Raw genomic sequence first — 26,183 nt, forward strand, 5'->3', positions numbered from 1 at the left:
CTGTTTTAAAAGAAACAGACCCTTTTCTGTGAGAGTGAAGGGGAATGTATCTTGTCACCAGCGTTTTTGTTAATTAGCATTCTTAATTTTAAAAAATATGCATATGCCACTTATTATCCAAGTTCTCAAAGCAGTTTATAAGGATTTTTTTTTGAAGTGTTTGTATTAAAACAATTCCTTTTAAGAAATCTGTTAAGTAATCCAAGGAATGCTGGAAATTGATTGAAAAAGGTTGTGCATCAGTTAATCTGAATCACCGCACAAATACAGCAGCCCTGTTAAGGACTGTTGAATCGAAAAAAAAGATGCAAACATCCATGATGATGGGATAGCCAAAAGAGAGACAGAGCTGCCACATGATGTGCTTCTTGCCTAAAAGACATAGCAGCCAGAATACCATCAAAATTCTGTATTTGTTTACTTGTGAGTAAGCGCCATTTCTAGTTGACGGTGCATAGAACTACAACCCTCATTTCTTGTAACCAAGCCCCACCCTGTTCTTCAACATGTGCTTGTTTGTTTAAAATGACATCCCTCTGTTTCCTGGCAAATGGGAAACTCAGCGCAATGTGCTCATGGTCAGTGTCTCTTGAGTATGGCACTGGAGATGTTTTTTTTTTTTTAAGAATTCACTTTGTTAGAATTATTTGATGCTTTTCAGCAGGGTACAGTAACTTCATGCAGAGTTTGTGACTAATGAAGAAGCATAATCACTGTGGAAACTGATAAGACAAGTAGTAATGCTACTGCTTGCTGTTTAGGAAATTCATTTTAGAGATAGTGCAGAAGGAAATGTTCCTAAACTTAGTTGCAGAACCCGCTAGAGTCCCTGACCATTGGCTCTACTGGCTGGGGTTCAGCTCACAAAGACCCTAGCCAGTAAAGCCAATGGTCAGGAACTCTGATAGTTGAAATCCCAATCATCTGGAGACCTAAAAGATTAGCAGCCAGATAGCTGTTCTATATAGCTATTAAATGAGCAGGAGCCGTCCTCTCCTTCACATCCAGCTACCCTTTGAAGTAAGGGCAAGCAACAAAGAATGTTGCAGCACCATAAAGACCAGCAAATTAAAGGTAAAGGTAAAGGTTCCCCTTGATATTTTTAGTCCAGTCGTGTCCGACTATAGGGGGTGGTGCTCATCTCATTTTTCAAGCCGTAGAGCCAGCGCTTGTCCGAAGACAGTTTTCCATTGTCACATGGCTAGCGTGACTAGGGAACACCGTTTTACCTTCCCACCGAGGTGGTACCTATTTACTGTATCTACTCACATTTTTTCATGCTTTCGAACTGCTAGGTTGGCGAGGAGCTGGGACAAGCGATGGGCGCTCACTCCGTCGCATGGATTCGATCTTACGACAGCTGGTCTTCTGACCCTGCAGCACACAGAGGCTTCTGCAGTTTAGCCCGCAGCGCCACCACGTCCCTGTGGCCAAAGTTTTCAGGTAGTGCACTCGTCTTCAGAAAGTGAATCAGGAGAAAGGACTATTACAGATTTTAGAGGAAATGGGAAAAGTGCAGTGCTAAAGAAATGAGAAAGACTCACAAAATGATGTGTTAAATGTAGGAACAGGCAATACCCTTAATCAACCATTATGAATATAAAACAGAAAACAAAAAACAGTGAGCTTCCGATGATAAATCATCTTCAGGGCTGTGCATCAAGTTCTTGTGGGTAGTTCTAAACGTACGTATGTGCTGTTATTAATGTCCCAAATTCACATGGCTGATGCTGTACAGGCCAGGTTCACTCCTCAAATGGAAATACAGTAGTTGCAGAATGCATGTTGCTCTCAAGCTTCTCAGGCAATCTGGAGGGCCCTTCTCCTTCTCCCTTTTTGCCCTTTTGAAATTCACAGAGTTTCTTTTTAGCTGGGGGAGGGAAGACTGCCCAGTGGCATGGCCTGCCTCTAATGGAGTTGGGATTAGGAATTTAGTCAAACCACCAGGAACAAAAATTTAAGCCAAATTAAAGCCAAATGAATAGTTTTGCCTGGTGGATGCTTTCTTTAGCATGTAGTACTGCTTATTTGGTGTCAAGAGTCCATGATGTTCAAGAACTTTGTTTGGCTTCAGTTGATGGCCTTATCAGCCATTCTACGGTATGTTACAGTTCAGGAAAATGTTAAATGTGTTGTTAAGAGTAAATCTCAGACCTGAAAAAGTTAGATGTTTCTTGCTCTGGAATACAATGGGGGGGTGCATTTTGGCCTACCAGATGTTTTAGACCACAATCTCATGGTCCTGTGCCATAGGGTATGTAGGCTATGCCTTCTGGGAGTTAGGTGAAAACATCTGGAGGACCAAAGACTTGCTTTTTTAAGTCAATGACGTACATTTTGCTCCTATAACAATTTTGCAAGACAAGGCAGAGATCGCATTGGCTTTGGCTTGTTCTTTCTAGGGTACATCCTTGTATCACAACACTGACCCAATTTAAATAAGTAGAACACTGGGTAACCCAATGGTAGGGAACGACTTCCAGATGTTATTGGACTTCAGCTCCCATGCGCCCTAGACAATATAGCTATCAGCGAAGAGTAACAAGAGTTGCAGTCCAACAATCCCTGAAGGCCTCAAATTGCCCACCCTTAAGATACCATGATGTCAATTTTGGGAACACAAAGTGGAGAACGAGTGGTGAATGTGTTGCTGTTTGTCCTGAAAGAACATGAGCTTTCCCCCTGTTTCTTTTTAATTTACAAAATTGTTCAGATGTGCTTGTCCTTTAGGATCCACTTTTGGTGTTCGACAAAAGGGTGCTGAACACTCGGGCATTGCTTCTGGCAAGCTTCTGTTTTGCTTTCTCAGAACACCAGGTGACAGGAACTGGTTAACTGTGTCTAGCATTAGATAAGAGCAGTGCATCCTGCATTTGGTGGAGATACCTTTTCCTGTTGAGCCAGGGTTTTTTTTTTTCCTGCCAGTCAGACCAGGGCTGGAGCTTAATTACTGCTGGGCAAGTCCACCTCACCCCCCCACCCCACCCCCCCACATCCAGTAAATTCTTAACAATGACTTCAATTCTGCTAGCCCCACTTCTGGCACAGAATAGAGGAAGAGAACTGTGACTTAACTGAGACATTCACTTCATTCCCTACGTAATGTAGAACTGGAGATATTTCTGGGGAAAGCGTCAGGCTTGTGAAACTTCTGCTTAAGGTTCGCTGCTGGACCAGCACGTCACCAATGACTAGGGCGACGTTCCAAGAAATGAGAAGCATTTACAAACCTTCCTGGACTTTTCCAGTCATTGAACAGTGTGTGCTGAGCCCCGAAGCAAACAGGTCAGGCTATGGGGTGGGGGTGGTCTGGTGGTAGGGAGGCTAGGCCAAGACCCTTGGGTGCCTGAGGAGCACTAGCTGATCGTACCCCTCCCCACAAACTCCAACTTGCGGTGTGTCATTTTACCATGTTCAGCCCAATTCTTTGGGCATCTGGGGCATGGAATTGAACAAGGACTGCGCCCCCCCCCCTCTTTCATTGGCAGTAAAATCAAAATACTGGACATTAATGAAATAAGGAACTCCCCACCACCACGGCCACCCTGCTCTGAATTCTTGAGGCTCTGAATGCCAGAAAGCATCCGCCTCAGCCTGCTGGAACAGTAGATCCCTCCACAGTCCCACTGCCAGTGAGGTTGGGAGTGTGAAATGTCCATGATGGGAAATATAGGATGGAGGTGTAGCCCAAAAAAAGTAGCTTTCCAAGGTTTTGCATAACTTCTGCCACTATGCTGAAAATAGGACTGTTGTGCTGGACACAAGAAAATCTGCTTTTTTACCAGTCGAGGATCCTAGGGGGCAGGGTAAAACTTTGCCCCACTTGGTGGCTTCCTATGGTTACTGCAAATGTCCTTTTGGGAAAGCATGTAGGTTTGGAGGGTATGCTAGGCACCCGAGGCTTGTTTTATTTGGCAGGCAAACAACACAAGTATTGTGGCCTTCCTGTTCTCTGGAAGAAGTCAGTCAGTACTAAGTGCCATTTTGTCCAGCAGCTGAGTGCTCTCAGAGGGACCTGCAAACTGAGGGCACCCCCAATCCCTGACTGGCATAGCTTTATTTTTCCCCACACACACCCATTCGTCAAGGCTGTTTCATAAAGTGCTTGCTTTAGCTGCCGACGGACTGAAATTCGTTTCCATGAAAGAAACTACCCAAAGTTTCCATGAATACTACACCACCACTGCTCCCTCCTCCCTCCACCACCCGCCCGCGTCCCCCCCCCCATGGCAGCTGGAGTAATAAGGGAGTGAGAAGGCCTCTCATTTCCTGGCACAGGCCAAAGAATAAACAGTGATATTCCTGCCTTTAATCCGGTTGCTGTAGAAACTCAGATCACAGCAAGGGAGAAAAAGGGGTGTGTGCTGGCCAGGATCAGATGGCATTGACGCTGGGGATGTGTCTCGGCAGGGCCTGGCATGGCGCCACCAGCTTTACTCCGCCTGGACATTCTTGACATAGCTCTGACTCGACTGGGAATCAGTGTTTCCTGGCAGGCCCAAGACAATAGGCCAGAGGGGCTGGACAGGGGCCGGCCCCCCGTTCCTTTCCATCTGCTCTGCCTGGTCCTGGATGAAAGACATGGGATTAGAAGAAGGACTGCAAAGACCACCCCTTATTATGGAGAGAAGAAGTAGCCCTTGAAAATTACTCAGAGCTAACAAACTATCTTGTCACATCTCCCAATATTATAGAGAGACACATCAATTTCAAACCACTGCGTGGAGCTATGCTGAAGATGTGTGTGTCCCAAAAACTGTGGTTTTTTTTCTTTTCATTTCTGGGAGGCATGGTTTCATTCTTAGAAAGAGCAGAAACCTGCACCTCTCAAGGTGTTGTTCAAGTGACCTCATTCCTGCTGATTGGAGCTAATGGCAGATGGACCTCAATAACATTCCCACAGTGGCAGGGGCTGTAGTACTAGATGACTCCTTGGGAAAACTTTGAACAATACCGTTTTGTGAATTCAAGGCAATTTTCAGGATGTTTACAATGTTTCCCCTTAAACCTGAGTTGGGGAGAGTACAGCCCTCCAGATGCTGTTGGACTGTAGTTTCTGTGCATGTCACTTATCTTTTGACAACTCAGCCCTTCACACATAGGAATCAACCTTATGTCAGGTTGGACAGTTGTCCATCTGCGCAAAACCACATCTTAACCATTGTTTGCTCATCCTAGAAATGCCTCTCCAGGGTTAATGCAAACATATTTCATAATCACCGCTAACAAATATGTCTCACTGGAGATGCCTTAGATTGGACCTGAGATGTTTAACAGATAAGCTCTCAACGTGAGCTGTGGACCTTTCCTCCATAATTTTCTGTTTTGGAGTATGTGCATGCCTGAAGTCTTCTGATTCAGTCCTATATCGCCAGACTGGAAGTAGAAAGGATAGGGCTGTTAACAGCAGCAGAACTTACTTTCAAATACAACTAACTATGAAACAATGGCTGAAATCCAATGGTAAGTCACAACTAGAATAGGTGCATTGAATCGGTGAAATTTACAGAGGTGCTGACTTGCCAAGATCCCCACTGATCTAATGGGGCTTACTCTAGTCATGACTTACTATTAGATTTCAGTCAATAATTTGGTAACATGATGCTCAATTATGGATCACTTCAGGAAGTCATTTTTCGTAAAAGTAAGTTTGATTAAAAATACTAACATAAAGCAACTCTCAGTGACTGGCATTTATGATAAACTTGCATTTTGCTATCTCTCTAGGCAGCAACAGCATAGCGTCTCTGCTCAACACTAGCATGAGAATTCCCTTCTCTTGTACAGTGACGTCCTGTAGTCCCTTGTGTCATTTACATACACTGCTGTGAGACTTCCACGGCAGTCTCACTAAGCAGCATTTTGGCTGAGTGTAAGATAGAAGCTCCTTTGTTTCCCTGTTTCCCTAATGATGTTGGATATAACAGTAGTTATGGCAAGGGTGCACATATCATTGAGAAGTATGGAAGTATAGTGGAGCTGGAAGAAAAGGAGAGCTAAGCATTTCATTTAAAAAATAGTGCTTTTTATTATAAATTAACAAATGCTGTCTTTAAAATCCATTGAATATAAATATAAATAGATGTGCAAAGTTTTCTTCCAAGTTTGATTTTTGGTTGAGTCTTCAAGCATGTCTAACAGCCTGCAAGGCTGAAGGATGGAATCTTTATAAAAGACAGAATGATTTTTTTTAGGCAGGTTTGTAAACATTTCTCTTTGTAAAAACAAAACCTCATCTGCCTTTCTAAAACCCTGATATGGAAAAATAAGATGAACACACAAAAGTTTGGTTACACTTTTACAAAAAAAAAGAAAAATAATAATAATTGAAAGTTCCAGGTAATTCCGTTGTTGCTACATTCCTGTATATATATTTTTTTCAGTTATTCAGTGCGATTTGGGGCCTAAACAAATCTACAATCTCTGCTGTAGATGTGAGACCATTCTCTGAGGAGCTGAAAATCCAAGAATGAAGGCAAGAGATTATCAATATGGACAGAGAAGCTCAGGTGGAATAAAACTTCAAGAAGAATGACTAGTTCATTCATCATCCCCTTTTGTTGTTTCAAATGCAGGGATGTGATCTCTAAAAAAAGAAGTCCTCCTTCACTTGCATAATAGCACAGAGAGTAAATGACAATTCTCTCCGTGCAATGTGCAGTAATAAATCAGTCCATACGACAATGGGAGGATTCGCAATTCTTCTTTAAGGCTTAGTCCCATGAATAAATGTGTGGCAGCATCCTCTAAGGAAGAGGCTTGGCGTGAGAAGAAATTCTGTCTCTTCAAGAGCTGGAGAGAGGTAAAGATTCTTCTTCTTCTTCTCTAACGTTTCCCCTTAAAACTGAGGAAAAGTCATTTTTTCAGGCACTAGCTGGACTCCAGTGCATATATACCATGGTCTGCAGAATGGTTTCGGTCAGAGGTCATAAGAGGTGGTGTGGTAGGGCCAGTGCAGAGCAAAAGCTCTTTGTAAACTGTCCTTCGGTTCAGGAAGTTTGCAAACCATTCTGTTCCACGCAGCATCGGCCACTGATTCTTCTCTCAAGGAGCAGCAGCCTGTTTCACAGTCCAGCAGCATCGGTTCTCCTGCCCCAAGCACCTCTTGGCAAAAACCATCCAGCAAAAGCAACAGCAGGACAGTGTCTGTACTGGGCAGAGGCTCCTCAGCTGCTCCACCTGCCAGTCCCCTCCAGCCCCTTTCATATTCCAAAAGCCAGAAAGAAAAAAAGTTTGCGCTCCCTCCCTCTCTCTCCTTGCCCTGTAACCTCCTCTCCCCCCTGTTCTGCTCTTGTGCTTGTGCCATGGGCTGCTGTCCCCAACAAGTGGGGGTCCATTTACACAGGTGCATCGTACTGGTCAAGGAATTCTTTGATGGGCCCAGGGAGCTGGGCCATCTTCTCGTAGGAATCCAAGTGCCCGTTGACCGTCTTGCGGCACAAATGCTGCAAGGTGGACACACTGGAGGAAAGAGGGCGGTTCAGCACCAGGGGGATCTTCTCTCCACCCGAGTAGATGTAGTAGGCGCGCCTGGGGTGCGAGGCTTCCCCGGGGCGTTGCTCGGGGAAGGGCATGTAGTGATGGACCAGTTTCAGGACACAGTCAAAGCGGGGCACAGGCTGGCTGCTGTGGGGGTCGCTCTGGAGCGAGAAGCTGCCCCCTTCGCACTGGATCCGGAGGTTTTTGGTGCCACTCTCCGTCTTGACGCTCAGCGTGAAGAAGTGGCGCTGGTCTGAGCTGTCCCGGATGAGGAACGTGCCCGTAGGCTCCGCGCTGAGCAAGAGGTTGGCTTGGCCCCCCGTCACCGTGCTCCAGTAGAAGCCGCTCTCCTGCAACTTGCGCACCGCGTTCACCACCAGCTGGTACTCGCTCTTGGAGCTGAAGGTCTTGAGGCGCAGGCTGGAGTCCAGCGGGTGGCTCATCCCGGCGCTGGGGAACTTGCTGTGGGTGACCATGGCGCAAGGAGCCAGCTTGGCGAGCAATCCGGGCTGCTGCCGAGCGCAGCGGCGGCGAGGAGGAGGAGGAGGAGGAAGACGACGGCGACGACGGGGACCTGGAGGAGGAGGAGAAGGAAGCGTTTAGACCAAGGGCATCTCAAGAGCGGTTTCGGCTCCCTGCAGGGCCCAGCCATCATCCCCTCCTCCACCCCCCCCCAGCCCGGCATCCTCCCCGCTCGGTCGGGTCACCCAGCTCGGCGGGATTCTCCTTGTGCTCTCTTGCCAGCGCCCAGGTTTCCCCGACGGGGTCAGCAGCGACGTGCCCTTGAGCCAGGCGCCCGGCCAAACGGGGCCTCCCTCTCTGCCCTGGTACGACTCGCTCCCCCTCCCTTCCTCCTTCCCTCCCTCCCTCCGGGGGCCGCTCGTCCCCCGTCCCTCCTTGGCTTCCCCGTCCTGGGCAGCCTTTTCCCTCAGCTCCCGCGTAGCGCGGGCTTCCGAAGGAGCCGAACAACGGGCTGCCGGGAGCAGCCGTGCTGCAGAAGAAGCCCGGAGCGCGGCTTGGCGGGGACGCCTCTCCTTACCTGGGGCGCGAGAAAGGAGGCCCGCGGGCGGAGGCGCCGAGGGAGGGCGGCGGGCAGCGCGCGGGGCTCCTCGGGGCGGCTCGGCGGGCAAAGGCGGCTCTCCGCTCCGTCGCGCTCGCTCGCTCGCCTCGTCCTGGTTGCAAAGCCGCCAGAGCCCCTGCCGGAGGCTTTTATAAGAGCTCGGCTCGGCCCCTCCTCCGGCTTCCTGGAACTCGGCTTCTTGTAAGGCTCCCGGCCCCGCCCGGGCTTGGAGGACGCGCGCGCCCCAGGCAGGCAGCCAGCCCATTCCGGGCAGAGAGGCCTCCCTTCCCTTCCCTTCCCCCGCCGCTCCCTCCTTGGACCGCCTCAGCCCGCCGCTTGCTTGAAGGAACTACTATTAGGTGGAGGGGATGGGAGAGTCACGTCGTCCCTTCCCTGGCGAGAAAGGCCTGCGGCTTGTGGGCAAGGAAGGGCTGCCCGCGGGAGCGCCGGGGAGATTTCTGTGGGCGCTTGGGAAAGGAGGCGGGCGAGCTTCGCGCGGGGCAGAAGCTGCCCGAGGGCGCCCCAGAGCCCTCTCTCGTGTTGTGAGAGGTAAAGAACACCCACCGGGACACAACCTGCTCTCTCTCTCTCTCTCTCTCTCTCAAAACCTCTCCCCCCCCCGTGCACCCCCCCTCCCCCCCCCGTGCCTTGGCAGAAAGGAAGCCTTTCGCGGGCACAGGTGGGAAGGAGCGCCCGCGAGACGTGACGGCCCATCCCTCCGTCCCCCCCCCCGTGCCATCCGAAGAGCCTTCTTTACGAAGAGGGATGCCGAGGGATCGTGCCCGTTTAGTCGCTACCCAAAGTGGGAAGGTTTTTTAACACGATGCCCCTTTCCAGATGCAGTGTTGGGACTACTACAACTCCCACCAAGGTCAGCTGCAGATGTTCCTTTCACGATTTTGAAGTTGCCCTTATTTGAATACGGGGACCGGGCAAGGGTCAGCGTTTCTTTCGATCTAGTATTCCCTCTTCGTCAGGACGTGATACAGGAGTCGCTGTCTCGTATTCCGCTAAGCCGGGCAGGGAAAGTGAGAGAAACGGCGTGCGGGCAGGTGGACGGACACTAGAGGGCGCGCTTCCTGCCCTGCCTGGGACTCACCGGGAACTTACGAGGTGATAACCCAGCAAGGGCTCGCCAGGTCACCGCAGTGACACGATTTACAGCTTACCGACCCAGAAGCCTAGGAGCTTTCTGGCACTGACACAACAATCATCTTCCAGACGACTTTCCTGAGGGGAAGCTCGTGTTTTACTAACCATTCTTCTCCTGGCGATCTGGAGCAGAATGGTTTCTTTCCACAAGCACTTGGTTTTATCCTCATCCTTTGAGGTCGGAGTCTCTCTTTAGCATCCTACCAGGGAGTCCTGACATTTTTGCAAGGAATCTCTCTGTGGACCTTGAGAGATCTGAATCTTTCCTAGGTTCACCGCTGGACCTGAGCAATTAGCTGCCTGATAGCATGCTTCCTGTTACAAACGAATGTGCTGTGTGTGATTGTGTACAAGGAGTTCTTGCAGAAAATATGGAGATTTGTCCTTTCTTAGCCCCCTCCCCTTTCCCTTTGCCTCTCTGGAACAAAAGGGCAGAGGATCAGCTTCAAGGGGGCTGAAACAGCAACATGAGCCCAGGAACGCAAGTGCCCAATACTTTGTCTCTTGAGGGAGCTGTGCATCTGCAGTGCAATTTGGGATGTATAGAGAAACGTATAGAGAAATATGCATATGGGTGGAGCAAGGTATAGCCAAAGGAAACTGCTCCTGATTCTATCACTCAGAAAGCGTTTCCCAAAACTGAGCTCACTGATGACAAGAAAGCAAATGTTTTCAGGCGCTGGCTATGAAGAATGTAGTGTCCCTCCCACCTCCTACACTTAGCATTTTGTAGTGCTTGGCAAGGTATCCTTGGACCATGGGAAGGCTTGGAGTTTAATTGTCCACAGAGTTCTAAGCTGTCGGCTTGTTTATTTTCTCTCTCTCTCTCTCTTTCTCCCTCCCCCTATCCCTCCCTCCAAGGGCAGCATTCCATCCTATCCTCACTTGCCCTTCTCAGAAGAGCGGCAGGGAAGGGAAACAAACTGAGGTTGAGAGATGTTTGAAAACTAGAAAGGCAAGTATGTCTTCCCTCGTTTGTGTCCTGATTCAGTGCCTAAGGGCTGAAGGAAACAGGTCAGGTTGCTATATTATCCCAGGAGAGGACATGCTGGAGCAGCTACTTTTAATGGAAGGAGTTGGTTTTGCAAGACAAACAGATGGAGGATGCTTTGCCTTCCTGACAAGAGTTACAAGCTAGGTTTGGGGTTCAGCTGCTGGAGTTTTCCCAGAATGTAAGAAATGTAACGTGCAGGCTTGAATGGCACAGGAGTGTATGAACTAGGGGAAGTTAAACCTTTTGCTGCAATGTAAAAGCTACTTGATACATTATACAACTGTTGTGTGTGGTGCAGTTATTGTCATGTAAAATAATAATAACAGTGTGTCATCAAGTCAATTCCAATTTATGGCAACCTTTCCTGGGGTTTTTAGGTATAGGAGTGGTTTGCCAGTTCCTTTTTCTGATGCACTGCAGGGCTATGCAACTTGCCCAGGATCACACAGGCACACTGGAGAATCAAACTCCTGATCTCTTGTCTCCACAGCAAAGTACTTAACTCAGGGCGTGATTAGCCTGATTTACAGTGTGTGTTACACTTGAAATCACAGTCACTGCTCACACAGGGGTTATGAATTGGTACAGGATATAATGCAATTTGCATTCCAGCTCACAGCCTTCCTTCTTTTCTTCCTTCCTCTGGTCTTGCCTCTGCTGATCCTTCCTTCCTCTGGTCCTGCCTCTGCCAATCTGATAGGGAACTGATGGGGCATAAATATGAGGAATAATAATGATCCCGTGATAATGGGATAAGTAAGAAATTAACAAATACATTTTTGAAAATGGGAGAATGATCATGGGAGAGGAAATGGGTGAGGGTGTGTGCCCCTGGTCCTGAACGCCACACCTCAACTGCCTTTGTCACCAAACACTACCTACAGACATGCCTGTCATCCTGACAAGAAGATATCACAACTAACCACATGTGAAAAACCTGTTCGAATCATTCCGGCTTGAAAAAGTAGAAGCCCACCAGCAGCGGTGGGGGGGGGGAGAGATTCCCTTGGGAGCCAAAGGGACTGAACTGATTTGACTCAGCCTATGTGTCATGTGGTCAGTAAAGAAGTTCTTTGAAATTCACCCCTTTTAATAAGTGGAGCAAATCCTCTGGTATTTGTTCATGTAGTTGCAGTCTCAGCCAGCTTAGATTTTACAATGAAAGTGTAAAGTAGGGGTGGGAAGCTTATGACTTTTTCAGACATCGTTGGGTGATAACTTTTACCATTCCTGAGCAGTAGCCCTGCTGGCAGGGGCTGTTATGAATTAAAGTCTAACAACTTGTAGAAGGTGACAGGTTTCTCTTTACATCTCCTGATGTAAAAGCATGTGGTGCAGATACATGTTTTTAAATGCTTAGACACAAGGCTTGGTTATGGCTGTCCACCGCATGTCCACTATAGATTTAGAAATATGCACCTTTTTTCATGCTTCATTAATTTCCTGCTGAAAATACCCAGATATCATGGATGTAAGTTCCAGCAAGCATGATTGCTATATACAGTGTGAAGCCGTGGTATGTAGGTCTTTGTCAGAAGTTCAGTTTAAGGGCCCAGTAAGTTCACTACAGACTTGCTGCATGAGATCCAAAGGTTTTCTTTCAGCGTACTCCTTTATGTTTTTGCAGCTTTGAAACTGTAGTAAACATTGTGCTTTCTCCAGTCACATTCATGCCTAGTGTCAGTGCTGTGTGAATTGCGGTTACCTAAATTACATGGCCACCTGTGGTTCCAGTAATGTTACTTGTGACAATTTGCAGTCAACTTATCCCTGCCCATCTTTGTGTCCTTTTGTACAGTTATCATTTTTGATCATTTCTTGATATTCTCATTTAATGGATGTGCAGGTTCCACTGAAATGTAGAGCCGGTCTAGCTTGAAAAGTAAGTTGGATCAGCCACAATGCTATGCCATCTTCACACTCTCTTGCCATTAACAGAAACAATTTAGTGTGTATGTGTGTACTGCATCATCATAATCAGTTGTGAACGAAAGATTGATTGCTGGTGGCAGATGAAATATAAATAAAAAACAGGAATCCCAGACTGATTGCTTTTACTTGGAAAAGGCTTGTAAATATCATCTTTGTTTTGGTTCTTGTGCAAGGATGCCAGAAAAAAGAGACAGAGGGAAAGCTCTGTATTAGAGGCACCATCCGCTACCCTCTACCATCAGTACCCAAATGCTGGTTGGCATGGCATGTAAGACTTAGCCCTGGCCCACAGCAGAGGTAAATCCTGGCCAGGAGGGGATCTTCCAATCATGCCTGGAATTTTGCAACCACAGTTGACTAGAGTAACTCCCCTACCCGTGTCCTCTTGCTGGGAGTAGATGAGAGCAAATGTCTTAGATTTGATATTAGGAATAAGATATGTGTTCATAACTGTGCCACAGAGAGGAGGAGGACGGGAAGGCAAGTGAGGGAGAATTTCCTTTGCTCCAGAGCAGCTGCCATAGACAGCCAGGAATAAACACCAGTGAGCAGTTCTGGGAAGTGAAGCTGCAGTAGCAGCTGCTCTGAAATGCAAACAAGCAGATGCTGCCGGCAGCCTTTTCCTGGAGTAGAAGCAGAATGCAGGAACATATAAGACTCAAGCCAGGTGTTGCTGAGCAAGGAGAGAAAAGTTCCTGCTGCTCTGGCAGCTCATTTCTTTTCTTTTAAAAGAAAATCAGCTCAAGTTCAAACATAATATAGCCTTGCCTCATAATTCAGTGGATGAATGGCAGCAGATTGCAAATCCCATATGTACTTCATGGCAAATTATTCCTAGAAATTAGAAATTTTACTTTTTGGATCATAATGTCCAGATTCTTCCAGCCAGTGTACAAATAAGTAACTCCTCCATTTTTAAATCATCCTTTGGTGATTTCCTTTCAAGACAGCTTAAAGAACTGAGTGTATGCATGCATACCATATGGGGGTGCTGATAAGTATTGAAAATGAGCTAGGAAGCTATAAATTGCAGGGTGTATTGGCCAATTTGTCTATACAGTGGAACCTCTACTTACGAACGTCCCTACCTATGAACAATCCAACTTACAAACAGCTCCGTTTGCGAATTTTGCTTCTACTTGCGAACGGAGCTTCAACATACGAACTAAAATAAGGCAGGGGAAAAGGGCGGGAAATTTAAACTTGCTAATCGTTGGTGGCGAAGAGGCTGCTTCTTTGTAGCTCTTTCGCCCCAACTGTTAAGAAAAGGGAGGCTCAGCCTCCCGGGCTTCCAGCGCTGCTGCCACAGGCTTTCCTGGGGCTCACCACAAGCGCCGCCTTTCTCCGTCACCATCCGCTGCCGGGCCAGGGTTTCCGTGCTGCTGATGCAGGCTTTCCCGGGATAGACCGGGCCTACCAGGGGAAGCCCTGATCTACCAGAAGTCTCCTACCAGGCCAGAGAGACCCTGGCCGGGCAACGGTGGCTGGAGCCCGGGAGGCCTCCTGGCAGTGCTGGTCGCAGCAGTGGAAGTAAGGTGCTGCTTTTTGCTTTTTAAAACTTTTTTTTTGTCTTTTGCAGGGTGGAATTGGGCTGGTGGGGCTATGTTTATGTTTATGTTTGGATTTGTTTTGTTTTTTGCAGCCTCGGGGCTTGCAGTGTTTTATTTTTTGGGGGGTATTTTTTTCCTTCAGCCGGAATGGATTAATCGGTTTTCAATGCATTCCTGTGGGAACTGGAGCTTCTACTTATGAACGTTTCAACTAACGAACATTGTCTGGGATGGATTAAGTTCGTAAGTAGAGGTTCCACTCTATTCAATGGTGAAAAATCAACTACCTATGATTTTAACTTAACTTTCATTTTCTGGTCCAAAGTGAACATGGCGGCACCTCCAGAAAAGTTCAATGTGGAAGAGCATAGGACCGTAATCAAGTTCCTGTTTCTCCAAGGGAAAGGTGCAAAGCAGATCGATGATGAAATGTCACAAACTATGGGCGACAGCGGCCCTTCATATGCAACAGTTAAACATTGGGTTGTCAATTTTAAAACTGGCCATTTCGGTGTTGAAAGTGGAAGGCCTGTTTCTGTCTCTGTGCCTGCAAATGTGAAAGCCATCCATGACATGATCATGGAGGACTGCCGAATATCAGCCAAAAGTATTGCTATATATCTGAGAATATCACGTGAGAGAGTTGGTGCCATTATCCACAACGACTTGGAAATGAGAAAGCTGGTAGCAAAGTGGATCCCTAAACTTTTGACAACCGAACAAAAGAGGAAACGTGTGGAGTTATTGGTGACTGTTTTGGAACATTTTTGAAGAAATGAGTCAGATTTCCTGGGGAAACTGGTAACTGGTGATGAGACATGGATCTACTGTTATGATCCTGTGACAAAGGAACAGTCTAAGGAATGGAGGCACAGTGGTTCCCCCAGGCCAAAGAAGTTCCAAGTGCAAAGCTTGGTGCAGAAGCAAATGGCAACAGGTTTTTGGGTTAAGAAGGGAGTTCTGCTGGTGGACTACTGTACCTCCAACAGGGTTCAGCCATAAATGCAAAATATTACTGTGCTTCATTGACGAAGCTGAAGCAAAACATCAAGGAAAAACGTCAAGGAAAGCTCTCCAAAGGTGTCATCCTGTTGCATGATAATGCCTTGTCACGCACTGCAGGTGAAACAATGGCAAAACTGACCTCCTTAGGCTTTCAAGTGATGCCCCATCCACCCTATGCTCCCGACCTGGCTCCTTCGGACTATTATCTGTTCCCCAAACTCAAAAAAACACCTAAAGGGACCACGATTTGGGGGTGTTCTATGAGGCAACTAATGCTGCAAATGAGTGGTTACACCAGCAGTTGGAAGAATTTTATTTGCAGGGACTTAAGAAGCTGCAGGACAGATGTCGGAAGTGCATTGACTTCCTGGGGGAATATGTAGAATAGTGTGGCAGTGACAGCTTCCTAGCTCAATTTTTTTCTGGGAAAGGCTGAATATTTATCAGCATCCACTCATATATGTATTCCCAGAACTTACACATGTCCACTTAGGAAAAAAAAAGCAATATTTTAGTAGCGTTTCAAGTGCACAAGAGACCCATGATCCAACACTCTGATCCTAATCCATTTAAAACCAATATTTTGAGTTGTAGTCTGAAAACTTTTTATAATCAAGATTTTATCATGAATTAACTCTGGAATTCCCCTTCTTGTCTTCCTGTCTGATCCCATTGAAATCTGAAAAGTCATTTCATATTACCCAGAAAAGCTTGGGGAAATAGAGGAAGAAGTGGAACAGTAAGGAACGAGGAGAGAAAGAGGAAATAAAGAAGATTATCTACAGCACTGTTGCATTCCTATTGTCAGCAGTGCGATCTTACAGGCCCCTATTGCAGAACCACTCCTTTACCTTCTTTGTGTTGAAACAGTTTACAGGAAAATTAATGCTTTCTGTTCCAAGATGAGTTCACTGTGCTTACAGCCAGCCAACTGTTTCAGGTGTAAATGCACACATAGAATCAGATACGCTGATCACAATGGGCATATGAATCAGATCCCAGCCACCCAGAAAATAAGAATGCCCCTCCCAAAATAAGTGTCCTGCTCTGTACCTTTCATCTTCAACTGTAATTGCCCTTAATCAATATGTCATGTGATGTTTCTTTAGAAGCACCAGCACTTCTGTATTATAAACCAACCATTACTGCTAACAATCACACTTCAGTTCTTAAGAAGACACAACAGTAACATTTAAATGGAACTTTCTTGTAGGTACAGTGGGGTCTTGACTTAAGAACGGCTCGAGTTAAGAACATTTTGACTTAAGAACCGCTCTCATAGGAAAATATTGACTTGACTTAAGTACTTAGATTTGAGTTAAGAACTGAAAAAAACCCACGTGGGAGGCAGGGAAAGTGCAAAATTTGAACTTTCAGTGAACTGTTGGCCAGTGAAAAGGGTGCCTGTCTGCTTCCTCACTCCTCCCAGCGTTTAGAGAGTGGATTGGGAGACAGTCTTCGGACTGTCTGGTACTGTACTGCCTGGACTGTATTTTCCCTGCCTTCCCTGAACCTTTCTTGACCTAAGAAAAAAAAGAAACAAAATATTCCCCCTCTAGTGGTTGAAGCTTCCCATTAGTTTCTATGGACGGAAAAGAGCAGATACGGATCAAATGGTTTTCAATGCTTTCCTATGGGAAATGCAGATTTGACCTGAGAACCTTTTGACTTGAGAACCGCCTTCCAATATGGATTAAGTTGTCAAGTCAAGACCCCACTGTACTGAACTGAACTGTAGTCTAGATACAGTATTTGCTCTGGGACAAGCAAATACTGTAAGTTTTGGGAATACATATACGAGTGGATGCTGATAAATATTCAGCCTTTCCCAGAAAAAAATTGAGCTAGGAAGCTGTAACTGCCACACTGTAGCAACCCAGAGTCTTAAGGCACTTCAAATGCTAATGCATTTATTTTGCACCATAAGATGCACTTTTTTCCCACAAAACAGGGGGGTGGAAAGTCTGTGCGTCTTATGGAGTGAAGAAAACACATTATATTTTCCTGTTTTCTTCTCCTAAAAAATTGGTGCGTCTTATGGAAAGATGCATCTTATGGAGCAAAAAATATGGTATATTTTTCACCAGATGCAGTTCTGTCTGCTGTTGTGGACTTAGCATCATAGCATCAGAAATGGGGAAGAGGGCAGGAAGATAGAGCTAAGCTGACAAAAAGAAGTAGAATATGTATGTGTCAATTCTTATCAGTAGCAGTTGGATGGGGTGGCACGGGTACAAGAGGGGGGAGTGCCTGAGCTGGGTTTGCAGGTTTAGATAGTACCTTTTATCCCATGCTGACCTAGGGTGCAGCTACATTGGAAAGCCAAATTAGATTTGATTCATAGCCTTTGTGATGTCCGAAATTGCAATCGGTGCTCACGCTGGGCTTGTGGATTGAATCAGGAGTTCATTTTCCACTCCAATTCAACAAATTGCCAACTCCACACACTTTTAACTCCCCACATCTCCTTTTCTTCACCCAACCTCCAACCTCAAAGGGTCCCTAGGGTCTCTTCCCTTTTATATCAGTATTTCACCTCCACTGCTCTTTCTTCCTCCTGCCGATCCACACTTGCACTTAATGAACCCTGATCTGCTCCCTTTGTCTTGCATTCCCACATACACACACACACACAGTATCCACAGTTCCGCACATGTAAGCATAGGCAAGCAAGAGGTCAGTCAGGTGCCCCCTCCCCATACAATAAAGGCACAGAGTGCTGCGGTGGCTTCTTTTCTCCCTCCTACCCCTTTGCCCCCCCACACATACACATCCTTCCAGCAAGAAAAAAGTAGAAGCCCCCAGCAAGAGAGAAAGAAGCCATTTTGTGAGTAAAAGGCACCAGATTGATTCAAATTGTCATTTGCCTCATGTGGACATCAAAATTTACTTCGAATTCACCTGTTTTATAAGTGGAGCAGCTCTTGAGGTACTTAATGGTGATGTCGGGCACCCATTCAGTTGAAAGTGGCCCACTGGGCAGAAACTGCAGGTTAGGCATGAGTGTTTGAGGTGGGTAAATCTTCCAGATTCTTTAAGACACTGGCTAGTGAAGCTTCTCTTCCCAGACTAGGTGTCCTGTCCTTGTGCTTCGTGCTGCCAATAAGAGGATCAAAATACGTGGTGTGGGACTAGAAAACTAAGTTCTGGGGCAAAATCTGACTGAGGGTTTGTTTTGTTTTGTTTTGCTTTGCTTTATTTAGGCCAGTCAGCCATGCCACAGTTGGCCAAGGTTCTCTCTCTAGAAATGGACATATTCTGGCACTTCAGAATCTAAAGGAAGAGGCGGGAGGCAAAGAAACATCTTGGCTTTGTGGCAAGAATAAGATCCTGTTCCCAAAACTCAGCCGGGATTGTGGGGGCTTGGAAACCGACATGTTTACTTAGAAAATCTACACAGTCAGCCCCTACCATCCATAGTTGAGTCAGTCCCTGTTAGGCAAGATTTGTGTCACGCAGAAGTTTAGTCAGTTCACCGTTTACTGTTAAAGAATGGAAATAGATTCCACAAAAGCTGATGCAGCATTTAGTTCTGCAAAGGGTTCCATTTTCCCCCTCTGTCTAGGTAGACTCTTGCCATGTGGCCAAGACAGGGAATGTAGAGTATTTCTTGATAGCCCTGATGAAAGCAAGGAGCAAAGAAAATGAAATGACCGGCTTTACAGGTATGATCTGCAAGAATTCTACAGAGAAAAATATGAAGAGAATGCAGAGGTACATATTAACTTTATTCCAGTATAGTCAGATATGGGAGTATAATCAAAAACAGGGTGAAAATATAATTCAGTTCATGTAAAAGATTTAAGACATATTTGAATCTTCTTATTGAAATCAGCTGTTGTCAGCAATGCTTCACTTCAGTAGGACTGCTCAACTTTTATCACAAACCAGCATAAAATGGTATTATGTAAGTGATGTAGAATCTGACAAATGTCTGGAAGAATGCACAGTGGAGGGGTGGGAGAAGAGAGATACAAAGAACAAAGCTAACAAATTAAAAATAGTCTTTGATTTAGAACACTGTTCAGAAGGCAAGCATCATTAGCTAGGAAGCAGCAATGGAGAATGTAAGATGGGAGTAAAGGGGAAGGAGTTTCCTTCTGACATGGGTATAATTTTAATCAGATAGCTGGCTGCAGTCATACTGTTCAGGATTACAGGGGGGCTCCTGTTCTTCTCAGCCTTTCATGTATAAAAAAGACAGAAATCCAGGGCTTCTCAACAGAATAGGCCCCAAATGCAGCAAATCATATTTTGACACATATTTTTTTCATCTAATGAATGGGGCTCTTATATGACTGGAGTCTAAAATGAATTCAAAGAACCATTAACTATCTTTAGCAAGAAAACTGTAAGTTCATGAGAAAGCAGACATGATTACTTTATCTCCTTGTTTTAGATCTTGCAGTAATTATACATTGTTTTCAATCTCAGGCAAGTCAGTTTTAAACTAACCAGATCATTTACAATCAGCTGCTGCCACCCCACCCATGGTAAAACCAAAAGCACTGAATTTCTTACTGTCATTTGTTCTCATCAGTTCCAGAAAATTCACTTGTGAGGTGAAACTGGTTAAACTTCTCCTTAAGTTTCTCACCTTGAATGACCTATTAAGGTCACTATAATTCATTTCCAACTTGGTGGCACAGAGAAAGTTTGCCTAACCCGGTTTCATGACTGAAGGAATAGACTGGAGACATTCATATGGAGTCTGGAGAAGCAGATAGTTAGTCTTTGCTTTCTCTTTTTGACCTCTAACCTCACCTGAAAGGAGGAGAGCTAAACTGAGCTAATCAACTTATTTGCCATGGATGTCTGAAAAAAGTCTTTTGGCCAAGTTACTGATTAAACTAAATAGCTGATCTTGTCCTTTTGAAGTCCTATATAGATGTGGGAGTTCTCTTGAAAAAGTTAACTCAGAATAATTATGCTAGTTGGAGAAATAATCTGAGGGTCACATTTTTGAAGACTAATGGAGAGATCTTAAGCATATTGACACAGAAATAACTCTCACTGACTTCAGTTGGATTTTCTTACAGGTTAGGGTGCCTAAGGCTACAGTGTTAATCCATAGTACCGTTGCTTCCCAATTAGTATCCTGGAAGAAATGTTTTTATGACTGAAAACGCTGGAAGATCTTTGTCCAGTTCTTAATAACTCTGTTCCCTGCCTGCCTTGGCCCCAAAGCCTCAGTGGAAAGTGCCCTCCTAAATGCCTGTTTAGTGCCCAGCCGCCAGATGTGAAAACCACAGTGGGAAAATAGAAGGAGAAGCCCAACTGTGCTGTGATCTTTAAAAGGAATGCCATTGGTTTTGGTCAAATGCTCCTGGGCATACACCAGACAGATCTCAGATCTTCAGAAAAGCCAAGCTCATCTGGGAATGGCATGTCTTTTGGACGATTAAGTTTGATGGTTTTGCCTTAGGGGTGATTCACAGACATTCTGGCCATTACAGGCCTAAGTCAAGATTTCCTGCCCTCCTTGGATCAGACAGGAGACACACAGATCCTATGGCAACTGAGTTCAGAAGCTCCATGTGATGTGGAGAACAGCACGATCTGGTTTCAATGAGAAAAATGTTCTTTGACTTGCGCTCTAAGAAAAGTGTGCTAATTTGTTTGAAAAGTGATTTGGAGATTAGTAGATTTCAAAGACCCAGATAGTTGCCAGGCATTGTGGGTGAAATCCTATCTCTTTCCAAAAGTAAAAGGTTTTCTATTACTTTGTGCTGGGAAGACAGCTGGCATTCTCTGAATAACTATTTAAAGATAAATGGAAGTTCAAACTGCATGCAGTATAGTAGTATTTCAATGTGCCTTTTAGAGATGGGGGTCTAGTTCTTTTATTTGGGCTTAGTGATCATTCCCCCAAGTGTATTTATAATTTTGTGTGATGGGTGTGATTCTTAGCTCTGCTAAGCACTGATATTTTTCCTTTACAGACAATGATAAGGTCATAGTGATAGAAGTGTTTGCAAAAATAACAAGAGTTGTGTGCCATCTTTAAGAGGAATATGTTTATTTCAATGTGGACTTCTGTGGACACAAACAACACACATTCTCAAATGCATGGAGTGTAGTTTTCGGGCTTGACATGGAAAGAGAGAGAACATATGGTTGGGATGTAGATGCAGGAGCCTATTTAAATGCAGAATTATTAATAGTACCACATTGCATTAACACAGACATCCTGGCACTAGGCTGCATGATAAGAATCTGTTATCCAGTGGTTTCTGAAGAGCTTTTTATGCTGAAACCCAGAGGATATACAAAAACATCTTGCTGGTTGACTACTGCACAGCCTATTCATACATTCTGTGTTAAGAATCCTTTATCCTGGTTCAGTCCTTTGTTGGTAGATTAGAAGTTGGGAATGTATCCTAACTCAGCTGTTTTGCTCTCTGATCTTCCCATGAAGACCAGTGGTCCCCAACCTTGGGCCTCCAGATGTTCTTGGACTTCAACTCCCAGAAATCCTAGCCAGCAGAGGTGATGGTGAAGGCTTCTGGGAGTTGTAGTCCAAGAACATCTGGAGGCCCAAGGTTGATGATCACTGATGAAGACAACCTATTTGGTTACAGTGATATCAAGTATCTTATGAAACTAAAGTGTTCTGCCACTCTTTTTTGTTTACTGCCAGTTCTGACGTCTGATTCCTTTTTGTATCTATTTTGTGTCCATGTGTTCTTTTGTGTAGAAATTCTCCTGTATGCCCCAGGTATAGTGCAGAGAGACACTGCTGACAGAGGACAGCATATATTGCATTAGAAGATATGCAATTAAACAGAGCTCTGGTGTTATGGATTTATAGCATTAGGTCCCATAATGGTGTTACCATGGTATATGCAGGGACAGAATTAGCTCTGAATTTGCACTAAAGTATTGTCCCTTTGTTGTATGGCAGACCTGGGCAAAGTGCGGCCCGAGGGCCACATACGGCCCGTGAGCCACTCCTGTCCGGCCCACGGACAGTTTTGAACATCCAAACCATTTATAGCTTTTTGTCTAAAGTTGATCAGTTGCTTATCTTTAATATACTGCAAAAAAAAACCTCTTTAGTATTTGTGAAGATTAACAAGTTTAAAATAAAAACTATCATAACATCACTGTTTCATTTTATTTTTAAGTAAAGTTGGTTCGGCCCCCAAAGTTCAGATTTTTCATGTGGCCCCCCCTATAGAAATTAATTGCCCACCCCTGTTGTATGGTCTTTTGTTCATAGTTATGTCAGATTGAGAGGTTGCCTGTAAATCAGTACAAGCCTACCACTCCAGGAGTGTGAGAGGAAAGTATCATTCTCCAGAATAGGTTATAAATGAAAAATGAGAAATGTACTAAAATCCACAACATGCAGTAAATTGAATTAAAATACATAAATATACAGTGGTGCCTCGCTTAACGAGCACCTCGCTGAGCGATGAAATCGCTTAACGAGGCGCTCTGGGCCATCGCTGGAGCATTCGCTCAGCGATGGCCCCTATGGGGATTTTTCGCTTAGCGAATATCGCATAACGAAGCGGGGGAGAACAGCTGATCGGCGGTTCCAAAATGGCTGCCGGAAGGTCCGCGCCGCATTTTCACGCCCTGCCCTCGCTTACCGAGGGCGCGAAAATGGCGGCGCTATGGCAGAACCTCGCTTAACGGTGAGTTTTCAAGCCATAGGAACGCATTGAACGAAGTTCAACACGTTTCTATGGCTTTTTAAATTCCGTTTAGCGATGTTTCGCTATAGCAAAGGTTAATCCGGAACGGATTAACCCTCGCTATGCGAGGCACCACTGTACTAAGGTAACAGTGAGAGCTGTTGACAAAGGAATTGACTGCCTTGGACTCTTTTATAATGGTGATGTTAAAGCAGAGTTTAGATGGCTTTACGGTCTGGATTTCCTGTGCTTGCAGGGGTCTCTTCCAGCTCTGGGATACTAAGTTCACTAGACAACCCCCCCCCAACATACACACAATAATATTAATATGCAGAGTAGGTTGTAGTTCACAGAGATGTTTTTGTGGTTTCAACTGATAGCTGTAGATGATAACTATGTTCTGTTTACTTTTATTTATTTTACTTTAAATTGCTTTTGGATTCTAAACTTATCTTGGCAGGAACCCTGCGTCTGTCAGTTTGTTGTCACTGTTGGGTGGTATTGGAAATGCTGATGGATCCTGGTGCAGCTGCATCTTTTCAGACTCTTAGGACAGAGATTCACACCTCACGGATTTGCAAAAAGCATTTACTGTGTTTTAATTACCCTAATTTCCCCCAGTTTCTCTCTCACAGAAAATACTGGGCTGGGAAAAGAATTGTGACTGGAATTTAACTCCCCAGCATGATTTTTTCTAAATGTACAGTACTAGGGGATTTCTTAAAAGCATTTGGCACTGCTAGAATCTTATCCCATCACTCTTCTAGCATATGGAATGCAAGGGAACACTCTAAATCAACAGCTTGCCATTTCCTGTGTAAAAAAATTATAAGGATCTGTTTTCCCTCCAGAAATCTGTACATCTAGGGCTTTGTTCCTGTGCAGTTACTTGGGAGCAAGCTAAATTGAAGTATGACTGATTTACATTTCAGTAAGCTGAAGCGATACATAAATATTTCCTAAGAACTGACAGTGAAAAGGCACTGCTTTACAGTATATGCACAGTTTAAGACATAGTGTGATTTTCTTTTAACAAAAATAACTAAATTATATGAATCTTGCTTTTTGTCTGCCGAACTATGTAGCTTTTTGCAAGCCTTCCTATGCTGAAATATCAGTCAGGGTGGAAAACTGTAACAATACAAAGGGATCACATTTCTTGGTCAGAGTTTTGAAGAACTTTGAGCACAAAGACCTCTCTTTATGTTGGATTTGTTCACTGGGTTCTTTATCTAGCTATGGAAAAGGCTGCAAGTGTGTGCATTTTGTCACAAACTACCCATGCTACTTTCAGAAAAAAACTGTAACTGAATCCAGAAGGACTTTTCCTACAAGTATGGGTTTAGGAGATTACAGGACTCAGTAAGACACACTTCTAAATAAACAGACATAGGATCAGGCTGCATTCCTTCCTTAGGAATAAGCCAACAAAACTCAGTAGGAATTAGGTATGCATTCAATAGGAGTTTGGGAACCACTGCCATAGCTCAATGTTGGCAGATCACTACCCACATATCCAATGTGTCTTAACAGTTCCACAATTGCAAAGGAAGATGCGGAATGCATGTGGTAGGGAATGAGGTTGCCTGTGGACCTATCTTGAGAGCTGCAAAGCTCCTAGGAACAAGAGGTCTTTTAACTTTGACGCAAGAAACTTCACTAGTTTCACCCTTTAATGTTAGTGCCAGCTGCAAACCTTCTGGCCTGAATGCATACATGGAGGTCACTGGCAATCTTCCTTTTGACATTAAACATAAGCTTTCCCTCGCCTAGTGTCTTTCAGATTTTTTGAACTATGACTCTTGCCATCTTCAACCACTTACCATATAGGCTGGCACCAAAGGGGAAGTTTGACAACATGGGGAAGAGTATATGTCCTACACCCTTTCTTTAATGCTGAAACTCAATATATACTTCATAATAAGCTTTATTGAATTCAGGGGAACTTCCTACTCTTGCACAGGATTACACTGCTTGTGCTCAGAAAATGCTTGAACTTTGATGGCTCTACTTCTTTTTCTTATTCACTGAATCATTAGCCACGATAAATTTTTAGAATGAGTATCTACATTTAAAAATCAATAGACAAGAATAAAGGGGAAATGTATTCCCATAAGCTTGTACGTTGCCTTTCCTTCAATGAATTCAAGGCAGTGCGCATGGCTTTCTCTCCACTTTATGCCCACAGAAACTGTGTGAGATAGATCAGGATGAGAGTGTCTGACCCAAGGTCAAGAAATAAGCTTTATACTTGGTGGTGATCTGAACCAAGTTCCAGCCCTACACTCTTAACTACACAGCATCGCATTAAAGAAGCAATTGCCATTTTTAGTTTTTTTGAAAAAATCAACCTTCTCTTTGTTTCTGGTAAAAAACAAAACATAAAACAACTTTGAAGCTGATGAAGAATCCAACTGAAATAAATTTTGAGTCTGATAGGAAATACTGTAGTGAGTTTGATGTTCCTTTTGAGTTGGTGTTGATGCTATGCTATCCATTTGGACAATTCCCATGCATGACATATGGAAAATTGCAGTAGCGATTTTCTTGATTAGGAAAAATGCATTTTGAGTTTTCTGTTTGATTCCTACTGTGTTTTCTGGGCAGTCAGCTTGTATGTATGGCCTTGGGCAAGCTGAAGGGTTCTAGTTCATCTCCAGAAGAAGGGACTGGTAAACCACTTTGCCTATTCTATATCTAGGAAACCTTGCAAAGGGACACCTTAATCTGGAATCTACTTGGTGGCACATAATTATTTTAATTATGAATTTTCTGGTCAGTGGACTCACTGTTGCATTTGGGTTTTCAGACATTCCTGGAAAACAGTTTAGGATTAGTTGTTAGTATTTACTATAAATTAGTGGTATAAATGAATTTACACAAAATCTCAGGAGTAGGGATAACTTTTACACTTGCAGCAGCCGACTATATGTTTTTGTTGTGAATTACGTTTCTCACACTTTAATCGGGCTTGTTCCCAAGTTAGTATGTGTAAATTGCTGCCTTGGGGGAAAAAACAACCGCAGTGATTATTATCTTAAACTTGGAGTATTATAACCAGTTTGAGCTTTTTTGGAAGTCAGTTGACTGTGTCTGTATCCTATTTTACATATTTTTCCCCTCCTCATGTACATTGTGTATAATATAATGTACATAAACCTGTTACCTAAATCATGAATTCTATTTGCCTGAGGAGGCAATCCATGAAGGCTCACATAGAAATAAATCTGTTAATCTTAAAAGTTCCCCAATACTGTACATGCCTTTTGTTTTGGCTAAACATGCTGAAACAAACTAGCAGAGCTACACCTTTGAAGATCACACTACAGTATGTTGTCGTTCCGCAAGTAAGCTTAGAATTGGTTACC

The 26,183-nt window shown here is 44.6% G+C and overlaps 1 protein-coding gene across 1 annotated transcript; it reads right to left on the bottom strand.

Moving 5' to 3' along the window:
* Positions 1–6,003: 6,003 nt before the first annotated feature.
* Positions 6,004–8,675, bottom strand: SOCS3 (suppressor of cytokine signaling 3). Its single transcript, XM_072990685.2, has 2 exons — positions 8,519–8,675; positions 6,004–8,053 (listed from the first exon to the last, which is right to left on the bottom strand). Exon 2 carries the CDS (start codon positions 7,953–7,955, stop codon positions 7,338–7,340), a length of 618 nt encoding a protein of 205 aa, XP_072846786.2. The 5' UTR covers positions 7,956–8,053; positions 8,519–8,675; the 3' UTR covers positions 6,004–7,337.
* Positions 8,676–26,183: the final 17,508 nt, after the last annotated feature.

Source organism: Pogona vitticeps, chromosome 2 (assembly GCF_051106095.1).
Source record: "Pogona vitticeps strain Pit_001003342236 chromosome 2, PviZW2.1, whole genome shotgun sequence".
Classification (NCBI taxonomy): Eukaryota; Metazoa; Chordata; class Lepidosauria; order Squamata; family Agamidae; genus Pogona; species Pogona vitticeps.